The 20,911-nt window shown below is 31.5% G+C and overlaps 1 protein-coding gene across 1 annotated transcript in view; it reads left to right on the top strand.

Annotated features, from left to right (window-relative positions):
• Positions 1 to 20,521, top strand: part of AstC-R2 (Allatostatin C receptor 2) — a 113,534-nt gene extending 93,013 nt beyond the window's left edge. The window contains exon 3 of the mRNA XM_088264458.1: positions 18,323 to 20,521. Within this exon, the coding sequence (XP_088120584.1) occupies positions 18,338 to 19,558 (1,221 nt within the window). The 5' untranslated portion in view covers positions 18,323 to 18,337 and the 3' untranslated portion in view covers positions 19,559 to 20,521. The remainder of the gene's footprint in view (positions 1 to 18,322) is intronic.
• The last annotated feature ends 390 nt before the right edge of the window (positions 20,522 to 20,911 follow it).

Below are 20,911 nucleotides of genomic sequence, written 5' to 3' on the forward strand. Positions count from 1 at the left end.
AAAGTGAGGTGATTATCCTATGCTTCAGGTAGTATTCCTAGGTGATATTATATATATATTAGATTGAAAAACCCCTAATAATATAAACCCCCCCCCCCCCTATTAACCCAAGACCTTCAGCATTGTAGTGAGGGTACCATTTTTAAGTTGTATTACATAAAGTGAATGATAAGGAGAGTTTTATATTACCATACCACAAAGTTAACAATGCTTTTAATGTACAAAATATATAATGTAATGTAAGTGATCGCATAAGCCCAGCCAATGCCAGGTCGTAAGCCCTGTGAATGGTCATACTTTTATATATCCTTCCCATAAGAAAATTTGTCTCTCTTGAGATTTGTAATATGTCTTGAAATACGAATAATCAGATAAGGAGGAGTTCGACATTTGAAATTATAATAGTTATTAGCATAAGTTTGTAGGTGTCTAATATTCGAGCAGTCCATTAGAGGTCATAGGAGCCATCATTTATATGAGGCCACTCGCCCTAATGAAGGTTATGTTCTCAGCGTAAGACGTAAAGTTTGCGAATATATATTTTAATATCAGTCGAGAAGATGTAGTACATGTATGTACATCTTGGTGGGGCACGTCCGTCTGAGACGAGGAAACACGGAGAAAAGCATCGAACTTCGACATACACAAGACCCGGGTGTCTCGCAATAAAAAGGCAAATTCTACCGTGTGCCGGGAATAAGTTAGGAGAAGTTGAAGGGTCGGGATTGCGCCTGATGGCCGTAAATCTCCCCGCGGTCGGATAACGTATCGCGCGTGACAATACACGGGGAGGGTGGAAGCAAATCGTCTCGCTGAGGGTGAGAGCCGCAGGCTCTTGCAATCTGTCAGCCGGGCGCGAACCGCATTTCCGCTACCCTTCACAGTGTTTATCTTTTTACCCATTTGAAGGAATGACACTTTGGACGTTGCATTGAAAGACATCAATCCTGAATTACGATACTAAGAGTCAAAATTCAAACAAATACGTGTATTTTTAGCTTTAAAATTCAATTCAATTACTGGAATATTTTTGTTTTAATTTATAATCTTCAGTAACAAAAGATAAATATTTTGAAGGGGGCATTTCGGCTAACCTGTGAGTGTTTATCTTTTAACCCATTTGAAAAAATGACACTTTGAAGTTGCAATGAAAGAAATTGATACTTAGAGTCAAATTCCAAACAAATTCGTGTATTCATAGCTATATAATTCAATTAAATTACTTAAACACCTTAGTTATAATTTATAATCTTGTGCAACATTTTTAATTATTATGTGTCTACGCCTCCGCATTGTTTGACTAAATATAATATATTAATAACACAAAAAAACACAATTTATATTATTTTAAAAAAAAAATATTTTTTTATTTTCCTTGATTTCCTAAAACAATAAAAGATCTAGATGAAAATTAAATAGTAAACTTAAAATCCCTTTTTGTAAATCAAAGCTCACGTTATTTTTCAAATTATTTTAAAAGCTTCGAAACTTTTAAATACATTTCAGAAGTGGATATTGATTATTTGAACTTATTTAGATAAAATATTTTGTTGAAAATACGCATTAAAAAAAAGCAGATTTAATTGCTTCTTTTTATTGTATAATGAGTAGCAAATACTAATTAATATATATGTTTTTTAATTCACAATTATTAGTGATCTTAACATAGACCGTTTTTACATTATTACTTTGATTTATGATAGAGATTGATTTTTTGAATATGTTTAAATATGTAATATTAAAATTTATATATATATATATATATATATATATATATATATATATATATATATATATATATATATATATATATATATATATATATATATATATATATATATATATATATATATATATATATATATATATATATATATATATATATATATCTACCATTTACTATATATATGAACTGAGAGTATCCGTTCAAATAAGTTTCAACGTCACTACGGTTAATTTTCAGCAACGAGGTTGTCATATAATATTAACGATATTGCGATATGACTTTTGAAAACAAATAAAATTATAAATTCCATAAATATTTCGCGTAACGTATCGAAAATCATAAAGTATACACACATACACAAGGACAAGTGATTTCAGAAAAAAACTATTAATCTTCTTCAGGGCTTACCCTATTCGTTTTTCCACCGGGCAGCTGCCGGCTTGCGATTGAACAGCCACACGCGAACCTTTTAGGTGAGATCTCATTATGTTAAAACTTTCAGGAAGATTTCTGGCAAGTTCTCGAGTTATTAACCCTACACCGCACCATTTTCCATAATGTCAAAGGTGGAATTGGATAGGTAATAAGGCATATAATTTTGAATAAACGCTTGTTATAAACTAGCTGAGCTGTATAGACCAGGCGTTGCTGAGGATTAGTCTGATTAATTGGAAAATAAATCAAATGGGAAACGCATATTTCATTTTTGTTTAATTTCACAATGCATGTGAAGCAATAAAAAATTGAGATTTTTTTTAGATATAATCCAATTGAAAACATTAAAAATACTAAGTGATAGCTGTGTCAGTTACCCGTAATAAGCAATGCAATACAACAATCGATTAATAACATTAGGGAGATATAAGATTTTGAACCTACGAAACCTACAAACATACTGAAAAACGCCTGAAAACATGATTTTCAATTTTTCGTTGTTTTAATTAGACCAGATTATTTTATTCACAATATTTTGAGTGTGTCTTAATGTAAAAAAAGTATTTGGACACGCTATAAGTGTCGTGAACAAGCTTTACTCTTTAAAACGTTAAAAATAAAAGTTTGTATTACATTTTTAAACACACATTTTTGCAGTCATGGAAGCATAATAACCTGTCAAATTGAATAAATTATTTTTTAGTTTACTCGCGTCGCATCAGTTTTCTTCCTAACAATCTGATTAGTTTTCTCAACTACAAACTTTAGGCAGATTGTGAGTTCTTTGTCAAATAGGGGTAATAAGGAAACAGACGTGCCATTATTCATTAAAACTTTCATTATGCCCAGATCCCATTATAGCCGTAAATGTAGAAACTCTTTAAAGAGGCAAGGACTGTGACGACTCCAAAACAAAATATTTTTGAATTTGTTGTTAAAAAACACAGTTATTATCAAAATCATAAAGAAAGACGGCTGGGTACGTTCAACCATAACGACACCTGGAAAGATCTGATTCGTGGTGACCAACTTATAAGACAAAAAGGAAAGTGTCATCAATGAAACATATGTATTTTCAAAAACATGCAAGTTTTATCTATACAGTTTATAAAAACTTTATAAAAAATACTGTATCTTTATAAAAAAACATTGCATCAATGTTTTATCATAATTATTATTGAAAAAATAAAAAGACAAAATGAAACGTTCACGCATTCATGGAAGCCTAGGTGTAATAGACATCAATATTAACTAACTAACTAACTAACTAACCATCACGCCACTTACTCGCAGGGGTAAGCAGAGAGAATAGAGCGCCACACCACTCTGTTCTTGCAAACATTCTTCGCCTCTTCCACGTTCATGCATCTCCTCATACATACCCGCCGATTGTTATGACTCCTAACCTGACCACTTTCAAATATTTGAAATACCTGATCGTGCCATGTTTTTCTCGGTCTACCTCTGCTTCTTTTCCCAATAACATTCGCCTCATAAATTTGTTTTACCGTTCTTTCCTCACTCATTCGTTCTACATGTCCAAACCATCTCAACACACCTTTCTTAATTTTATCGATAATGCTTATCTCAGCTTTGCATGCCTTCCTTATTTCACTATTCGCACATCTATCATATATCGTTTTGTCGCACAAAAATATCAATATTATCAATATTAAGGTAGAGGAAATACAATTGCGATGATATACATAGGACGCAGAGAATCTGATCATATTGTGAACCAGGCAATCGCCGTGGATCTTCTTCGAATAACATCTAGAGGAAGATCAAAAAACTCTTGGATGCTGCACAAACAAAACATGATTTGAAGGCATGGCGTAGGTGAAAGTACAACCCAAGGTAGAAGGATCTACAGCCTGAGGACGAGAAGAGCTGACTGCAACAGCCTATAAAGTCGATAAGTTGGAATGGAGACAGGAAAAAGAAAAAGATCACAATTATTGGAGAACATATTCTTTAAACAAAATGAGGAAATTGTTTTTCCATGTAATGGTAAAAGAAAAATCCAGCCGTCTCCGTCCGTTGGATCGATTATCTTGTGGAGGAGACGTAAAATCGAATTATCTTTTACAACGTTAGGGAATAAACCTTTTTATTAGGCACGTGGTATTTTTTTTAATTGTCTTAGCAACATATCGATACCGTAGCTTCAGATTATACGACCAATACTCTTTAACAAAGGTCTTATCTATTTAAATTTTAAATTTAACGCGCTCCATTTTGCATAACAAAATATACATACACAAAGTGGAAACTCGTGCTTGCAGCGAGTGAAGACAATACAAAGAGAAAAGGTTTTTTGCATAATAATATTGTGACAGGTTTTTTTCAAAATAAAATTTAAAAAAAATACAAATTAGCTGTGTTCAATTCACAAAAGTTTATACTTGTATCTAAAATGTCCGCCTCCGAATTATAGTAGTTAGCGCATTTGCAACCATCCTAGAGGTCCCGGGATCGATCCCCAAGGGAGTTTTTTTACTCTAATATTTATTTAATGTCACACTGGACTGGTAACTGAAGCACAAGACTGATTAACCTGCTTTCAGATACGTGGTAAATGATCAATACAACACTGATTCGATTCGATTGAGTGCCCTTTCCACCATCGGGTGCGGATGAGGTTAGAAGTATGTACTAGAACGGCTATGGAACCCCAAGTGTTCTAGCCATTGCTACCATTCTCCATTACCTACCCAGTAATTCTCCTCTTTTTCCTTTCCCATATGGCAACTGTGTCATTTACCCTGAGTTCTTTCACTTACGTCATCCATATCCCATCCAATATATTCCAATCCAATACCCATGGATCTGCAGGGTACGATTGATGCGATTCATTATCAACTTGATCGTCAATTTTATGACGATGATTTCATATAATTGAATATCACTTTGACACATCATCAATCTAAAGCGATGCCATATGCACCTTTTGGTAAGAATGTGGGTAGTAAAGCTTTCAGTGTGACAAAATTTATGGTTTATGAATATAAACTATTACTTATAAATTCTACGTTACCAAAAATATGTAAAATTCCGTGAAAACCAAATTCCTAAATGAAAATCAAAAATATTACCATAAAAGAAAGCCACTTGGGATTCCCGCATAAAAACTGATCTGGCGAAGTATTTGAACGTAAAATAGATAGCGTTTAGTATCAACAAGATCGGTTTGTTGTTCTACCGGAAAATGACTAAACGAAAACGTTTTCAAGGAAAAACTTTCTTTTTTTCAATCAAAACGACAAGAGTTAGACCATTTCTAAGATCCGGTGGAATTAAATATATTGTCTAAAAACCTCTTTGCCCTTAAGGAGACACTTAAAGAATAGTAAATACTATTATGTGTAGCTAGTAGAAAGTAAATTGACGTCTTTACGTATATGATTTTTTTTTACAAACATAAAATAAAAGTGTGTCTTTTATAAAGTCTTTTATAAAAACATTTGACTTCACTGGAGCATTTTCAAAGGATGTCTTCAAATGATACAATTTTCAAACAATTCACCCTTATTTTAACACTTTCATACGTCATTCTATTCTTGTCTCTACTACAATCCTGAAATATGGAATATATTTATCGTACAATGTAAAATTGTATAATCTATAAAAGGTTTTGAAAATGTATGATGAGATGCCAGAATGTATGAAGAATGAAAAGAGTCTGAAAGAATTTAAAAATGAATGTTTTATTTAATGTAAGAAGATGTACACATTTTTAAATGCAAATAGTTTACATAAAATGTTATATAAGCTAACTAAAGATATGATAAAATAAAAAATAAATAATTAAAAAATTAATTTATTACGTAAATATTTATTCAACATATACGAAAAATGATCAAAATGTATTATATGTAATAATATTAGCAGACTAGAAAAAAAAAATTTAAGCGGATGAATCAAACGTGGATTTCATAACTGACACATGTATTTAGAGCTAACTTTGTGATATAATTATATCGTATTAAAATTCATTAGATTGGTAGCTAACCGCCCTACACATACGAACGTACACGCATGAGAAAAGATATATGTTCCAAAAATATTTAATGCATACCGGATACACTGACAAATTTTTGTCAGCTTTCATATCTGACAATATTTTGTGACAGCAAACGTTATGATTTTTTTTGCTCGTTTATAATAAAAAATATGCCTGCAAATAACCCGAAGGTAGGGTGGTTAATAAGGGTTAGTAAAATCACTCTGGTTTCAGAGCCAGACAATATTGCTCAGACAATATCACCATTTCAGTACCATCTGTATAAAAGCATGTGCCATCTATATAAAATCTGTACATTCATTTTTAACCGTTCATTAGGTACCTGATTGAAATTAATGACAAACGCCAACGGTATTTTCTCTCATTTTCAAGTAAATTCACTTTATGACACTAAAATTAAGTTTTTTAGAGGAAGAAAAAAACTCAAATTCCCAATTTTGGAGGCTGCCGGGTAATCGAAAAAATACGTATCAAACCAAGACATTTTAAATTTATTATTAGATTAAAACCAATATTTTTAGCTTTTCCACTTTTTTATTTGACCAGCGACCGGGTTTCGTCGTTACCGACATCATCAGACTGGTCTGATGATGTCGGTAACGACGAAACCCGGTCGCTGGTCAAATAAAAAAGTGGAAAAGCTAAAAATATTGGTTTTAATCTAATAATAAATTTAAAATGCAATTCCATCACGAAGTGTCAGTGGGTAATATAAATCTATCAAGACATTTTATTTAATCAATAATTTGAAATAAATAATACCATAAAACCGTTGATGGCATTTTTCTCGGTTTCTATGCCCTGGTGTATCTATCCTACTTCCTTTGACATTTCAACTACCTTCACTTACTGAAATTATGAAACATGTATCATGTTAACATCAATTAATTAACTAGGTACTATGACGCCCTAAAGATAGTTCCTCTAATGGCAACTAAAACGTCAGCAAATAGTGTGATCAACTCACGGCATACTCAGCGGTTGTATGGCATATGGTTTAATTAAATTATTGAGTATATAAAATATCTTCGTTCGATAGTATCATATTGTATTGTACTTGTATTTATTTTTAAATGTTACACGGATGTTTCAGATATAAAATTTAAGGAATACAATAATTATAGAATAATGTAGAAAAACCTTTTGAAATATTTTTATTATTTTAATATTTTATTTTCAGCTTCGGAGCGAACGTTAAAATCCAAAAATTTTAAACGTAAAATCGTTTTGTCTATTTGCCATAGAATAATCAATAATCGGTTATGGATTTGCATGCATCGTTAAACTTGAGAAAACATCTCTGCTGGAAATTTTCCACAAACTTAGATTTATTTGATTGATTACATTCATGAATTCTCGAATTTGTAAATCTTTATTGTCAGCCTTTATAATCACAATCTCAAAAATGTACGTCAAGAATATACTTAATTTATGCCTACTTCCTATTTTTAGCCTTCCAACCTTGGTTATAGTGAGTAGTTTTTGCGTCATAGTCGTTAAATTCAAACGATTATATCGAAATCTTAACATAGATGAAGAAAAATATGGGAATAAAAAGGAATAGGCTGGTTTAAGTGATCACCATATAATTGAAAACCATAATACTGAAGAAGAAAAAATGTACATATATTTATAACGTATAATTGACACGTTCTGCATGTGAGTTTTTGGCAGTATTTATGGTTGAGTTAAATAAGCTGTTTATTGAGCAGATAATTAAAAAACAAAAATGCTCATATTATAAAAGTATGTTGGTAAAAAAAAATTGCAACCAAGTACTAAAAAATAGGGTGTTACAAAGGTTCATTAAATAAACATTTAATAGTATGTATACGAATACCAGTCTATTAAAAAAGTATGCCTTATTTATTTTCAATAAATTCTTTTGAATTATTATGCAAATTGAGAGTTTTTTTATTTAATAATGAGAGTTTATTGCTAAGGGTTTTTTGACTGGCCATTTTATTATGTTTTTAAACGTAAGAAATATCGATTTGGGATAAATTTATTCATAACGTCGGCCATTATTCCTATCATAATATCCTAATATAAAATTCCAGCGCGTAATACAAACTGGAGTTGAAAATATATTAGGACATAAATGGAATACTATTATTATCGACCCTTATCAGTCCGATCTCAGCAGCCTGTGCGAGATTCTCCCGGGATCCAGGATCATCTAATCCCGGGATCATTTATTTCCCGGGATCATCTATTTCCCGATTTGGGTATGAATATTCCATAGCACATCCGAATTGGCATGTTTTGCTCCTAGTTATTGGAAACGTATTATTTATCTGGCTACGCTTTGCCGAAGTGCTTTACGGATGACTTCATCCCGCGCCCGCGGATATTTCACTATTCAGCAAAACTGATTTCATCAACAAAAAACCTCGTTATTTTCCCCTTCGCTAGACTTCAACGAGTTTACTTCTTTTGTCAAACTTTAACTATCGCAGTAGATGCTTTATTTAGATTTACTACCATTATGTATCTAATTTTTGATTACCTTTAACTTGTATAAATAAGTTTTTTACCTAAAAATGATTATTCAACATCAAACACTTGTTTAGACCACTAATTGATTTTTATTTCATATCACACGACTAGTTTCGAATACTACAAATGTTTTCATTTATAGGCAATACAAAAATATACAAAAACATATATACAAAAACAAATATACAAAAACTAGAAGCAAAAAATCATTCAAGTATTTGAACACTAGCATCAGAAGCCTGCCAATTTTTTTTTCCTACTCTATTTGAATATTATACCTATATATTTCCTCATTTTTTTCATGAAATATGTTGAATAAATATTAACGTAATAATAAGGCACCATTCATCTTTATCGTGGAAATTTGTTGCCACCTTCATCCAGGTTAAATCTTTTATAAAGAAATTGTGTTATGTAGCGAGGAATTACTTAAGTGTATCCTATCAATCATTCTTCATCATGTCATGTTCAGGACACAAAAGGATGTCTACTTTACACTCTTGTAACAGTACAATTTTCTTTGGAAATTTTCACGTTTGTTGGAGAAAATGTTATATTGTTGAATATAAGTGAATGCAATTATTCCGAAAAAAAATCGTTACTAAATGTAAAAATATATTTAAAATTGCATAGTTACTTTGTTTTTAGTTTAATTAACGTTTTAACATTTAATTTGCAACATTTTAGATTACCTTCAAAAAGAGATAATGAAACATTTTTACATTGCAGTCAAACCTGTATAAAATAGAGCCTGGGGGTAAGTTTTAGGTTTTTTCCCTTATAAAAAAGTATCTCTTTTATCCATGCTTTCTTTTACAGAGGAGTTAAATGAAGGGACTGAAAACCAGATCTTTTTCAAAATAGGTTTTACTTTACATTATTTAATAACCCAGATCTCTTATAACCAGGATTTAATTTTTTTGTGGAATTGCATTTTATATAATAAAATAAAAACTTTTGTTTACAAATGTGAGTTTCTAAACATAGGAGTTATTTTAAAATTATTATTAATATACTTGTAAACCAGCCTATGACAGGTCATAAGCCCTGTAAGACTTCCACATGCTTCATTATTTTGAGATGTTAATATGTTTATATCATCTAAGTATGTAGTTTTTTTTTAATTAAAAAAAAAATATTTATTAATATTATATTTATTAAGTGGAAAAAGCGTTATAATTGTTGTTTTATTATATTCTAATAAATTGTTTGACATCCAACCATATCATAAAAATGAGAGAAAAATAGAAAATATACTTTAATTTCAACAAATATTGTATAAGCTTCGAATAAGTTTACAACATTTTGAGTGTGTCCAAATACTTGTTCACAAATCTGGATTATCTCCAATTAAAGGAGTTATTTTTCATATTAATATATTAAATGTTGTTTTTAAATTAACTAGTCAAATTATAAGCCAAAATAATAAAACCGAAAATGATGTTTTCTGGCGCTTCTCATATGTGTGATTATAATCCAGGATTGGGACCTCACATACTAATAAAAGAGTTTCTGCTCAGTAAAAAGCTTCTTTTCATCTCACCAATAGATGTCTCTTGCGAACTTCTAGTGATTCAAGATCAACGTTTCGAAATTGGTTCAAACATATGTAGAACTTCCAAGAATTTGAGTAGTGTGGTTGTCAATAATGGGTTGAATTGGTGCATGTTACACGTGTGTAAACTGATCATTCAAACCAGCCTATAATGGTCGTCAGCCCCGTAAATGTCCAGACTTCCATATACTTTTTCATCTTTGATGAGATGTCAAAAAATAATATTCGAATGAGTTATTTAACTTCAAAATGTACATAAAAATGGAAGTAAAATAAATCGATATCGGTTTTAATCCGCATATAACATAATGGAATAACATTTAACTATATCCGCAAAACGCAGAATCAAGAAAGTGTTTGCTGTATTCCAGTCAAGTCCCCACAGAATTACATTTAACTTCAACTATCATTAAGGGATGTTCTGGAAACTTTTATGAAGAGGGAAAATGCTTGGGTTTTGTATTACACATACGTAATAATATACATCCTCCAAGAAATCTTTAGAATTGTCTATATCAAATTCTGATTGGAATTGGCGAAGGCCTTTGAATAGAGAAAAGCGTATAGAGCTTGATTGAAAATTCCTTTATATTATATTTATTTATATTTATATAATTCCTATACGCCATCCCTGTTAGCTTATTGCCTCTATTTGAATACCTACATATTTAAATAAAAATATAAATTCTTGTTCGCTCAAAATCTTTGATCTCCTAAAGTAATCAACCGATTACTTTGAAAGTTTGACAAATCGTTGCATGTTTTTATGTCCAGTTTCATATGTGACACGTATCTTTTCAGGTTAACCTATGACAGTACAAACATGCTTTGTAAAAACCTTTTTTTACCGTAATGACAGCGCCATCTGTTTAACGTTACAACAACACTCGCCAAACTAAACATATCTAATGTCAGACAGCTTGCTTATTGACATACATTGTCATTTAGCTTTTTCAATGTTTTCGGTTGCATTGTCGTTTTTTAGATTTAAATTTTTTTATAATTTATATTTGAAGCACTAACTTTGCGATTTTCCATTTTATAATTAAAATTTAACTTTTTTTTAAATCACTATAAAGTATTTTAAAACAAAGTTACATTTTAATTTTATATTATAATTATTTCATTGCTTTACTTGCATCCTAAAAATAAACAAATTAATAATCTGTTCTTCCTATTTTCTTTACTTCACAATTTTACTAGACTTAACCGGAATAAGCGTGGTCGAGGTAGTGGTATTTAATAAAAATAAAATATATGAAAATAATAATGAAATATTATGGTAATTCAGTTTTACTACGCTTCGTGGAAAGATCATTTTAATATATTCGTATATGCTGAGCAAGAAAGAAAATCTTGGGAGAGTACCAAGAAAGGCACTTTTTGCCAGGAGACCGTTTAAATAATTGAGTAGAAAGCAATAAAATCCAAACAGTCGACTCGCGACAAGTAGACTCGAGTTCAGTGAAGTAGAATACAAAAACATTTGTGCGGTTTACATTATGGGATAAAAGAAACCGACTCCCAAGTTTTATAGTAAAACGAAAGAAAAAGTACAATATTGAATTCGTCCTACATCGACTATTTTACATCGTTATTCAAAAGGTCCTTTTCATTCTTTGAATAGTAACGCTACACACAATATCCTTGTTCTTTTGAACGTATGAAAGAGGTTGCCTTGTTTTGTCGATTCAGACTTATTTTGTTGGGGTGTAACTACGCATACGAAAATAAGCATTTACACTCCAATAATTCCTCGTTGCTTTAAGCAAAGGGTAGTTATCGAGGGTGAACTCTTGAAGGTGTTAAACTTTTAGTAAAAGCCGATTAAATTTCTTAGATTTTCTCTCCCATTTAAACGCCGATAGAGTTTTCCTGGGTTACATACAATACCACATGTCCATCGCCTGAATTAGGACCAACGCTAAAACGAAAAGGTCCAAAAAAATCGTCGGTAAAAACTGGGAATGACAACAAAGTTACACATAAAATTGCCATGTATTTATTGGCTCTGTAAAATGTATTACCTTGTTCAAAAAGTCCATTAAAAAAGTATCTTATACATTTAAAAAATCATAATTTTTCTAGTGAATAACTATCGGTTGGTATGACATGATTAAAAATCTAAGCCATGGAACTTTTAATGATGGCGATTAGTTTAGTTTAAGGCTGAGATATGAAGTTGAGATTTATTGTAGGTATATTAATTAGATCGTAACATAAAAACACACGCGTATTCAAATGTAGCGTTGTATCAACATTTCAAACCAATCGGAGAATTACTTTAGGAGATTTAAGATTTAAAACAAATTAGACATGTCATTAAAATGATATGTTATTGTATGTATGGAATAATACCTTAAAACATGATTTTAAATCATATTCGTATTCATATTATAAGTCTCTAAGTATAATATTATGTATTATATATGTTAATTATCTTTATGATTTGAAAGAAATTATAGCACAAAAAACTGAGGTCTTTCTTTTTATTCCAACCCATTTTAAATTAAACGAATCGTGTAATTGAATACTTCTAAATTACTTAGTAAAATTTTATGATTGTTTTATCACGGTTACTTCATTCCAATGAACTTTCCTGAAGGGAAAAATTTATTGCCAAATATAAAAACAAACATAAAATTACATCGTTATGTTTCTGCCGTAACTATTGAGTGAAACACCCATAACTCTTTAAGGAGAAAGTCCATTTCGTTGGGAATTACACGTGTTTATAAAAACGACCGTCGCGTATAAATGCAAAAATTTATTTACCGTGCACAATAAATACGTTCTTCCATTAATACAATTATTGGAGGAAAGAAGTGTTGATTGCTGGAAAATAATTTATTTCATGAAATTTACATTATTTAACTCACTACTTCTGATGTTTATTCAATATTTATGGTGATTATTTTTCCAAATAATTTAAGCGTCGTTAAATTTTATTGTTGTTCATTTGTTTTTCTAGAATGCCAGAGAACTTTTTACAGCGTTCTACTTTTGCTATTATGACTAGGAAACGTAAAATTTATTTTATGTGGTTTGTTTAGGTTTGTCGGAACCAAACCGAATTATGTCAGCGGTGAAACGGAAATGAGTCTCATTAAATGTGTTGAAAGGTAAATGTATTTCTCATTTTCAGGATTCACAGCCAAATACTCCAGAAAACGAACTCTGCGGGGGGCTGTCAAAAACACCCATATACGAAGGAATTCTTTGTTTATCAAATTGGTATCCAAACCCCGAAACAAACCGAATAATTTTCATGAAAATAATCCACATTTTCGATTAAAAATCTTCTCACAAGTTTTTATACGTGTGTTTTCGTTTGATGTATAAAAAGTGAACTTTGATTTCTTATGATCTTTTAGGTATTATAAAATCAAAATCGAAACTATGACAGTGAGGGACTTATTCGAACTAATTACTTATCAAGTGATGTAATATAATTTCTGATCAAATCGTTTGAGTGTGTACTTTTATTTGTTACATACCGGAACATTAATGGTAGATTCTGGATGTGTGAAAATCCAGAGGCTGTATCTTAATCTGCAGAAAAAAAACATCAAAAGTACTCAATAGAATGCATATGACAATAAACAACGTGAAAATAAATTTTACTACATACCTTGTATGGCAAAAGATTTTTTTTAAATGATATTGTAGAAATTTTAGCACAATTTGTCGAGACTTGACTAATAGAAAACCAAAATATTTGAAGAACCAAATTTATAAAACATTTTCCCAAAAAATTATATCTTGTGTCATAAATTTCTTAAAAGCACGTATATTGCATGGTGAATACGTATTTTTTATTATTGCTTTTGATAAACAATACAAAAGTAACCGGAGAACCCATTTAACTAGGATTTTTCCAACCATTCCAGTAAATCAACCGTCAGCTAAGTAAAAAAAAAATTTCAAAAATTTATATTTAAAAAATCGTTCTTGGAATTTAAAATACTTTCAAATGGTTTTATGATAAATGACTTCACTGTATGGTACCTTACTAAACCAACGGAATAGGTAACATTTTATGAAAAATATTTCTGTTCTTGTTATATATACGCAAATACTCCAATTTCATATTATTTTTTGACATCTCATCAAAAATGAAGAAGAATATGGAAGCCTGGGCATTTATGAGGCTGACGACCGTCATAGGCTGGTTTCAGTGATCACTTTACACACGTGTAACATTCACCAATTCTACCCATTATTGACAACCACACTACTCAAATTCTTGGAAGTTCTATATATATGAACCAATTTAGAAACCTTGTTCTTGAATCACTAGAACTTCACTAGAGACATCTATTGGTGAGATGTAAAGAAGCTTTTTATTAAGCAGAACCTCTTATATTAGTATGTGAGGTCCGAATCCTGGATTAAAATCACACACATGAGAAACGCCAGAAAATACCATTTTCATTTTTATTATTTAAGCTTATAATAAAACAAAAACAAAACAAACAAAAACAAAAACAAAACGAAACAAAACAACAACAAAAAAACTATAATTTCATACTATTTTTGAAAGCCTAAGAGGCCCATTATTAAAAATTTAAATTAACTTGTGATAAAGTGGGCTCTAACCCTAAACCACTGATTCTGAGTCGCGATACTAACCACGGGACCACAACCCGATTTTTAAACACTAATTGATTGCTTTCATGTACTTCTCTTCTAACCGAAAACTGATCCAGGTATTAATTGTGGGTTTCGCATGCATTTGTGTCAGTGAATACAGGATTCTCCGATGTAATAGCTGACTTGTCATTATTTCGAAGATCAAGCTCAGTATAGTTTAATAATGCGTTGAAATAAATATATTTATACATTGCTTAGTAGAAAGACCTTTTATATTCCACACAAATCTAACGATGGGGTACTCAAAGCTTCTAATAAACCCGCCTTAATTGAGAATATCAAAGGGGCGACGCCACCGCGTCAATCTTTCTGATTTATTCCATAGTCGATCAAAGAAGCAATTATAAATATTTGATAAGTTATCAGTCATCACTTTCATTTCCAAAATAATCTTGTGGGGTATTATATAATTTTATATTAACTGGGTTTTCAGGCTATTTTGAAATCTTTTAGATGTTATCTCTCTCTACGTACGGCGTACGTCTAAACAATCTTCTCAAAAGAATCATCAATATTTAGGTTTGAAATGCTGTATTTTTTCACTTTTTGAATGAAAAACATCACTTGTGCACCTTTATGTTAATGAATGAGGAGAAAATACATTAAAAATTCGAAAATAAACTCTTTTCTCTCGGATCAAAGTTCAATAACATTCGTAAATAAAATCCAGTTAAAATGTATTGTTCTCGACAATTCTATGCGTTGAAATACTTGATACACGAGAACTTGTACAAGCTTGTAGAAGTTGGATACTGCTTATGTGTTAATAAAATAATAACTAGATTATTTTCTATTAACCACCCTACCTTCGGGTTATTTTCAGGCATATTTTTTTCAAACAAGCAAAAAAAACACAACGTTTGTTGTTACAAAATATTGTCAGGTATGAAGCCTGACGCATCCGGTACGTGTTAAATATTTTTGGAAGAGACATCTTTTCTCGTGCGCGTAGGTCACACGGGTGAGGCAATTAAAATTTGAAAAATTTGTGCTATTCATATTATATTCAAAATGATCAAATAAAGTTATTTACATTTATATATATATATAATTTATATATATATATATATATATATATATATATATATATATATATATATATATATATATATATATATATATATATATATATATATATATATATATATATTATATATATATATATATATATATATATATATATATATATATATATATATATATGTATATATATATATATATATATATATATATATATATATATATATATATATATATATATATATATATATATATATATATATATATATATATATTTGAGTACGAAAAGTGTAGAGAAAATATCATGGTGCAAAGTTGTACTTTACCCCGGGATACTTTGCAGCAAAATATAAATATAAAAAAAAATACAGGCAAAATAGATAAAAATTTAAAAACGTATCATACATGTTACAGGTATATGTGTTATTACATAGCAATAGTTGAAATCTCAGAAAAAGTAAAAAACCTGATCTGAATAGACAATTTTTTGAAAAAATTCAGTATTTTGGTGCAATGTATACCCACTTTACGGCATATAAATTGTTCTAGATAAATTGTTAAACATACAGTTTTGAATTTGAGGTTGTATTTGCTATATTGAGTTATATTTGTTTTCCCACAATTTGGGTTTTCGTAACATGCGATCATCAAAATCATCCATTTGTGGCTTCAGTGAGTACTGATTAATTTGTTATGTAAAAGCAGTGCGGATTTAAGCCATTAATCAACTCAATTGAATAGAAACCGAAATACCAGTAATTTATTATATGATTAATTATTTTATATCACTCTAGCATTTTGACGATAATAGACTTAATATTCTGGCAAAACATGTATGTTTAGGATACATTATTCATTTAGATGATGATTACTCTTGATGTATTATCTATTATAATATTTCAATGTGATATACCGAGGAAAACTTGGCACAATCAGGTTTGTCAAATACTTGAAAGCGGCCGGGTCAGGAGTCGTAATAATCGTCGGGTATGTATGAAGAGATGCATGAATGTAGGAAAAGCGAAGAATGTTTGCGTAGACAGAGTGGTTGGCATTTTATTCTCTCTGCCTACCCCTGCGGAGAAGCGGCGTGATGATTAGCTAGTTTTAGCTAGAAATTTAGAATCTAAAATGATCAAAGTTACCGATCGAAATTCTTCCAAATCGTATAATATTTAAGACAGCAAATTTAGCCATTCCAATTTCCCCCCCTATTTAGGTTTTGTACCATCTATTTTATTTATATCTGTAGAGGACAGGGCGTCGATTACAAATGCGTTATCTACTGAGTTGTAATAAATTTAACGTTATTCCTATTCGGTAAAAATAAATAGTCTTTTATTTTAACTATAATATCCCTGCGAACCCCTTCCCCCTGGTAATCGAACCCGGGACCTCCAGAACGGTAGCCGAGCATTCTAACCATTACACTATGGACGCGGACGGATCCCTAGATTAAAACGGTATAAAAAATATGAAAATCTCACCAAATCAGGTACTTTTGAAGAAAAAAAAACTCAACTCGAAATAAAAATAAATTAAATATCCAACGCGTTTGAATTGGTACATGAAAGCACATTTCAGATAAGGAGATGATGTTATTTTATCTACAATCTGCCGCTGTAAAGGATTGCGAACTACCGCATTACGGAACAAATAATAATGCAAATAAATTATTGAGAAAATCGTACGTAATAAGCTATAGATAAAGCTCGAGGTTTATTCGCGCTAATTACATTTCCCGTGAGCTAATCTTGGTGTTGTGAAAACACGCAACTTTTAGAGATAACACGTGTGAAAATGCTTGGATACGGAACTGTATTCGTAAATAGGTTCGCATCGTGTATTGTATAAAATAGTTTTATTAATTCTCGACAATTATTCATACTTTATAAAACCCAAGTTGCACGTATAATTCTATTATGTTTGCTTAAACCCATTTACTGCATGGGCTAACATAAATATGCGGTGCAACCCAATAATGACTTTATTAAAACATTTTAAAATTAATTTTTAAAAAGTTTATACTGTTTTATGTAGATGTTTTTAATGTATTTATAGTATTCTTCAATGAGGTTCGTAGCGAATAGTAATATTTTCAATGAACTTATACACTTGCACATTATGAGTATGGAGCCCCAAGTGCTTTTAACATTTGTGCTATGCTTCTTTTTGTCCAATACAGTACCTAATAATCCTTCTGTATTCTATATAATAACAAATATACTTCTAGACTATAAGACATCATGTAATCGACTACCTAAATTTGATGTCGTGCCCTATCCACAACCTTGTGTCAATACGAGCTAGAAGGAGAAAAAGGAGAATGATATAAAATATTTTTATTTTCCCGAGATAAGAATGTTTGTGAATATTTTTTTATTAATTGTTGTTTTTACTTTATTTTCAGATCCAGTAAATCACCATGGCGATCTCGTTTAACGAATCGTTGTTGGAGTATGGCAACGGATCTTATAACGACACCCTGGGTCCGACAAACTGTCCTAACGTGAACCTACCCGTCGTGTACCTGGTGACACAAGTCCTTTACGGCATCGTGTGTATAGTAGGACTCCTGGGAAATACTCTCGTCATTTATGTGGTGCTACGGTTTTCTAAGATGCAAACCGTAACTAACATGTACATTTTAAATCTCGCCATTGCCGACGAATGCTTTCTTATTGGGATACCGTTTTTGATAACCACAATGTCCCTTCAATTCTGGCCCTTCGGACATTTCATGTGCAAAGCGTACATGATATCTACGGGGATCAACCAGTTCACGAGTAGCATCTTCCTCTTCATTATGAGCGCCGATCGGTACATAGCCGTGTGCCATCCCATCTCTTCGCCGAAGATGAGGACGCCGTTCATATCCCGCGTGGTGTCTGGCATGGCATGGTCCGCCAGTGTCCTCTTCATGCTGCCTATCTTCATGTACACCAGTCTCATCAAGCAAGACGACCGGCTCAGCTGCAACATTCTCTGGCCCGAGAACGGAACGATGCACGGACAGACGACATTCACCCTCTACTCGTTCGTCCTCGGATTTGCAGTTCCCTTGCTTTTGATCTTCGTGTTCTATTGCTTGGTCATAAGGAAATTGAAAACGGTGGGTCCGAAAAACAAATCCAAGGAGAAGAAGAGATCTCATCGTAAAGTGACCAAGTTGGTTCTTACCGTCATCACCGTATACGTGATGTGCTGGCTTCCCTACTGGGTGTTCCAGGTGGTGCTGATCTACTCTCCGCCTAACGAGTGCGCGACTCGCATCAACATCACCGTCTTCCTCATCGCCGGCTGCTTCAGCTACTCGAACTCGGCCATGAACCCGATCCTTTACGCCTTCCTGTCGGACAACTTCAAGAAGAGCTTCCTCAAGGCGTGCACGTGCGCGGCCGGCAAGGACGTGAACGCGACCCTGCACATGGAGAACAGCGTGTTCCCCCGCAAGCGCGGCGGCGGCTGCACCGGCGGGCTGGGCGGGACGCTGAAGCCCAGCATCGGGGGAGAGGGCACGGCGCTGGTGTCCCGCTCCGACGCGTCCACCGCCATCACCGTGTCGTCCCGCTCGCACCTCGCGCCGGCCCTGGATCCTCCCAAGGGAGCGACCTTCACTAACGGCTTACAACGCACTCAAGTTTAAATAGGAGTCTACAAATAGTGTGTCCGCAAATACACTTTGTAAATCTTCGTAGGCACTTGAATATATACCTTTCCCATACATATCAAAATCAATTGTCATTATCTATGACTAGCTAATGATTGCGATAAGTACTGAACAATAAAAATCCCCAATATATACATATTATGTAAAACAACATCTTGATTAGTAATAGAATTTTATAATTTAATTTATTGTATTAGAACAAACTACTCTCATTGTTATTTAAAACTAATTAAGAATGCATGTACCCAATTACATCATGTTTTATTGTAAATATTATGTTATGTACAATTTACTAATTAACAGATATAGGTTTATATAAGCAAATAAAATTGTTGTACTGAATATAAATAAAATAAATATGTAATATACCAAAATATTCATGTAAATATGTAAACATAACAAGTATAATATCATTTTAGTATACGGTTTAGATATTGTGCTTTTCTCTTATACTGGCGTAAGTGGGTTTCTAGATATTTAAACAATTTAATAAATAAGCTTTTTAGGGCTCCAAAACAAAGCCAATAAACTTTACCACAGATTACATCATACGCTATACTTATTTATAAAAGTATTTTTCATTATTAATATACGTAAAACATTAATATTGTACAAATTTAATCCTTTTTATATATCGGACTAATGCACAACGAATAATTGAATATTTATGGGAAAAAATTGTTCTAATATTTATCATATTTAAATACAAAAATACTACATTTAATTTCAAATTTAAAGAATAGTTTATTGTTTAAATTGTACCTGAAACATTTCAATTACATTTTCAATAACATATTTGTTGTAAAACTGTGAAAAATGCACTAGACAATAAGTGTGTAGCATAACTGTGAGACACAAATATTTGTTGTATATTTCACATGATCTACTGAAAAATAAAATAAAATATTCAGTATTTATTTCTGTTGATGTTTAACTGGAGAATTCTTATTACTTACTCACATATTAATTATTATAAGTGTAACTGTGTAATTGAAATGCGAGGCTTTATTAAGCGTCATATTTTAATTCCAAAGCAACCTATAAATTGAAATTGAAATGGACAAAAATTACCATTAAATGCAGTTTATATAAAGATTATTATTGCCCGTTTTAATGTTCAATTATAGATTGATGTTACTATCACTGCTCCTGGCTTTTATCTGCACCCAATGAGTAGAGCACCGCATAAAATTGATGCAATGTTAATTACATCGTTTATTATATGAAGGGGAGCGACCAGTCTTGCGCTTCAGAAAGAATAAACATTAGAGTGAAAAAACAACTCCTAACTAACTATCAACTATTTATTTCTACCCATTGGAAATCGAA

The sequence above is a fragment of the Brachycentrus maculatus genome, unplaced genomic scaffold, assembly GCF_059751285.1.
Source record: "Brachycentrus maculatus isolate JH-2025_06_01 unplaced genomic scaffold, ASM5975128v1 h1tg000227l, whole genome shotgun sequence".
In the NCBI taxonomy this organism is placed as follows: Eukaryota; Metazoa; Arthropoda; class Insecta; order Trichoptera; family Brachycentridae; genus Brachycentrus; species Brachycentrus maculatus.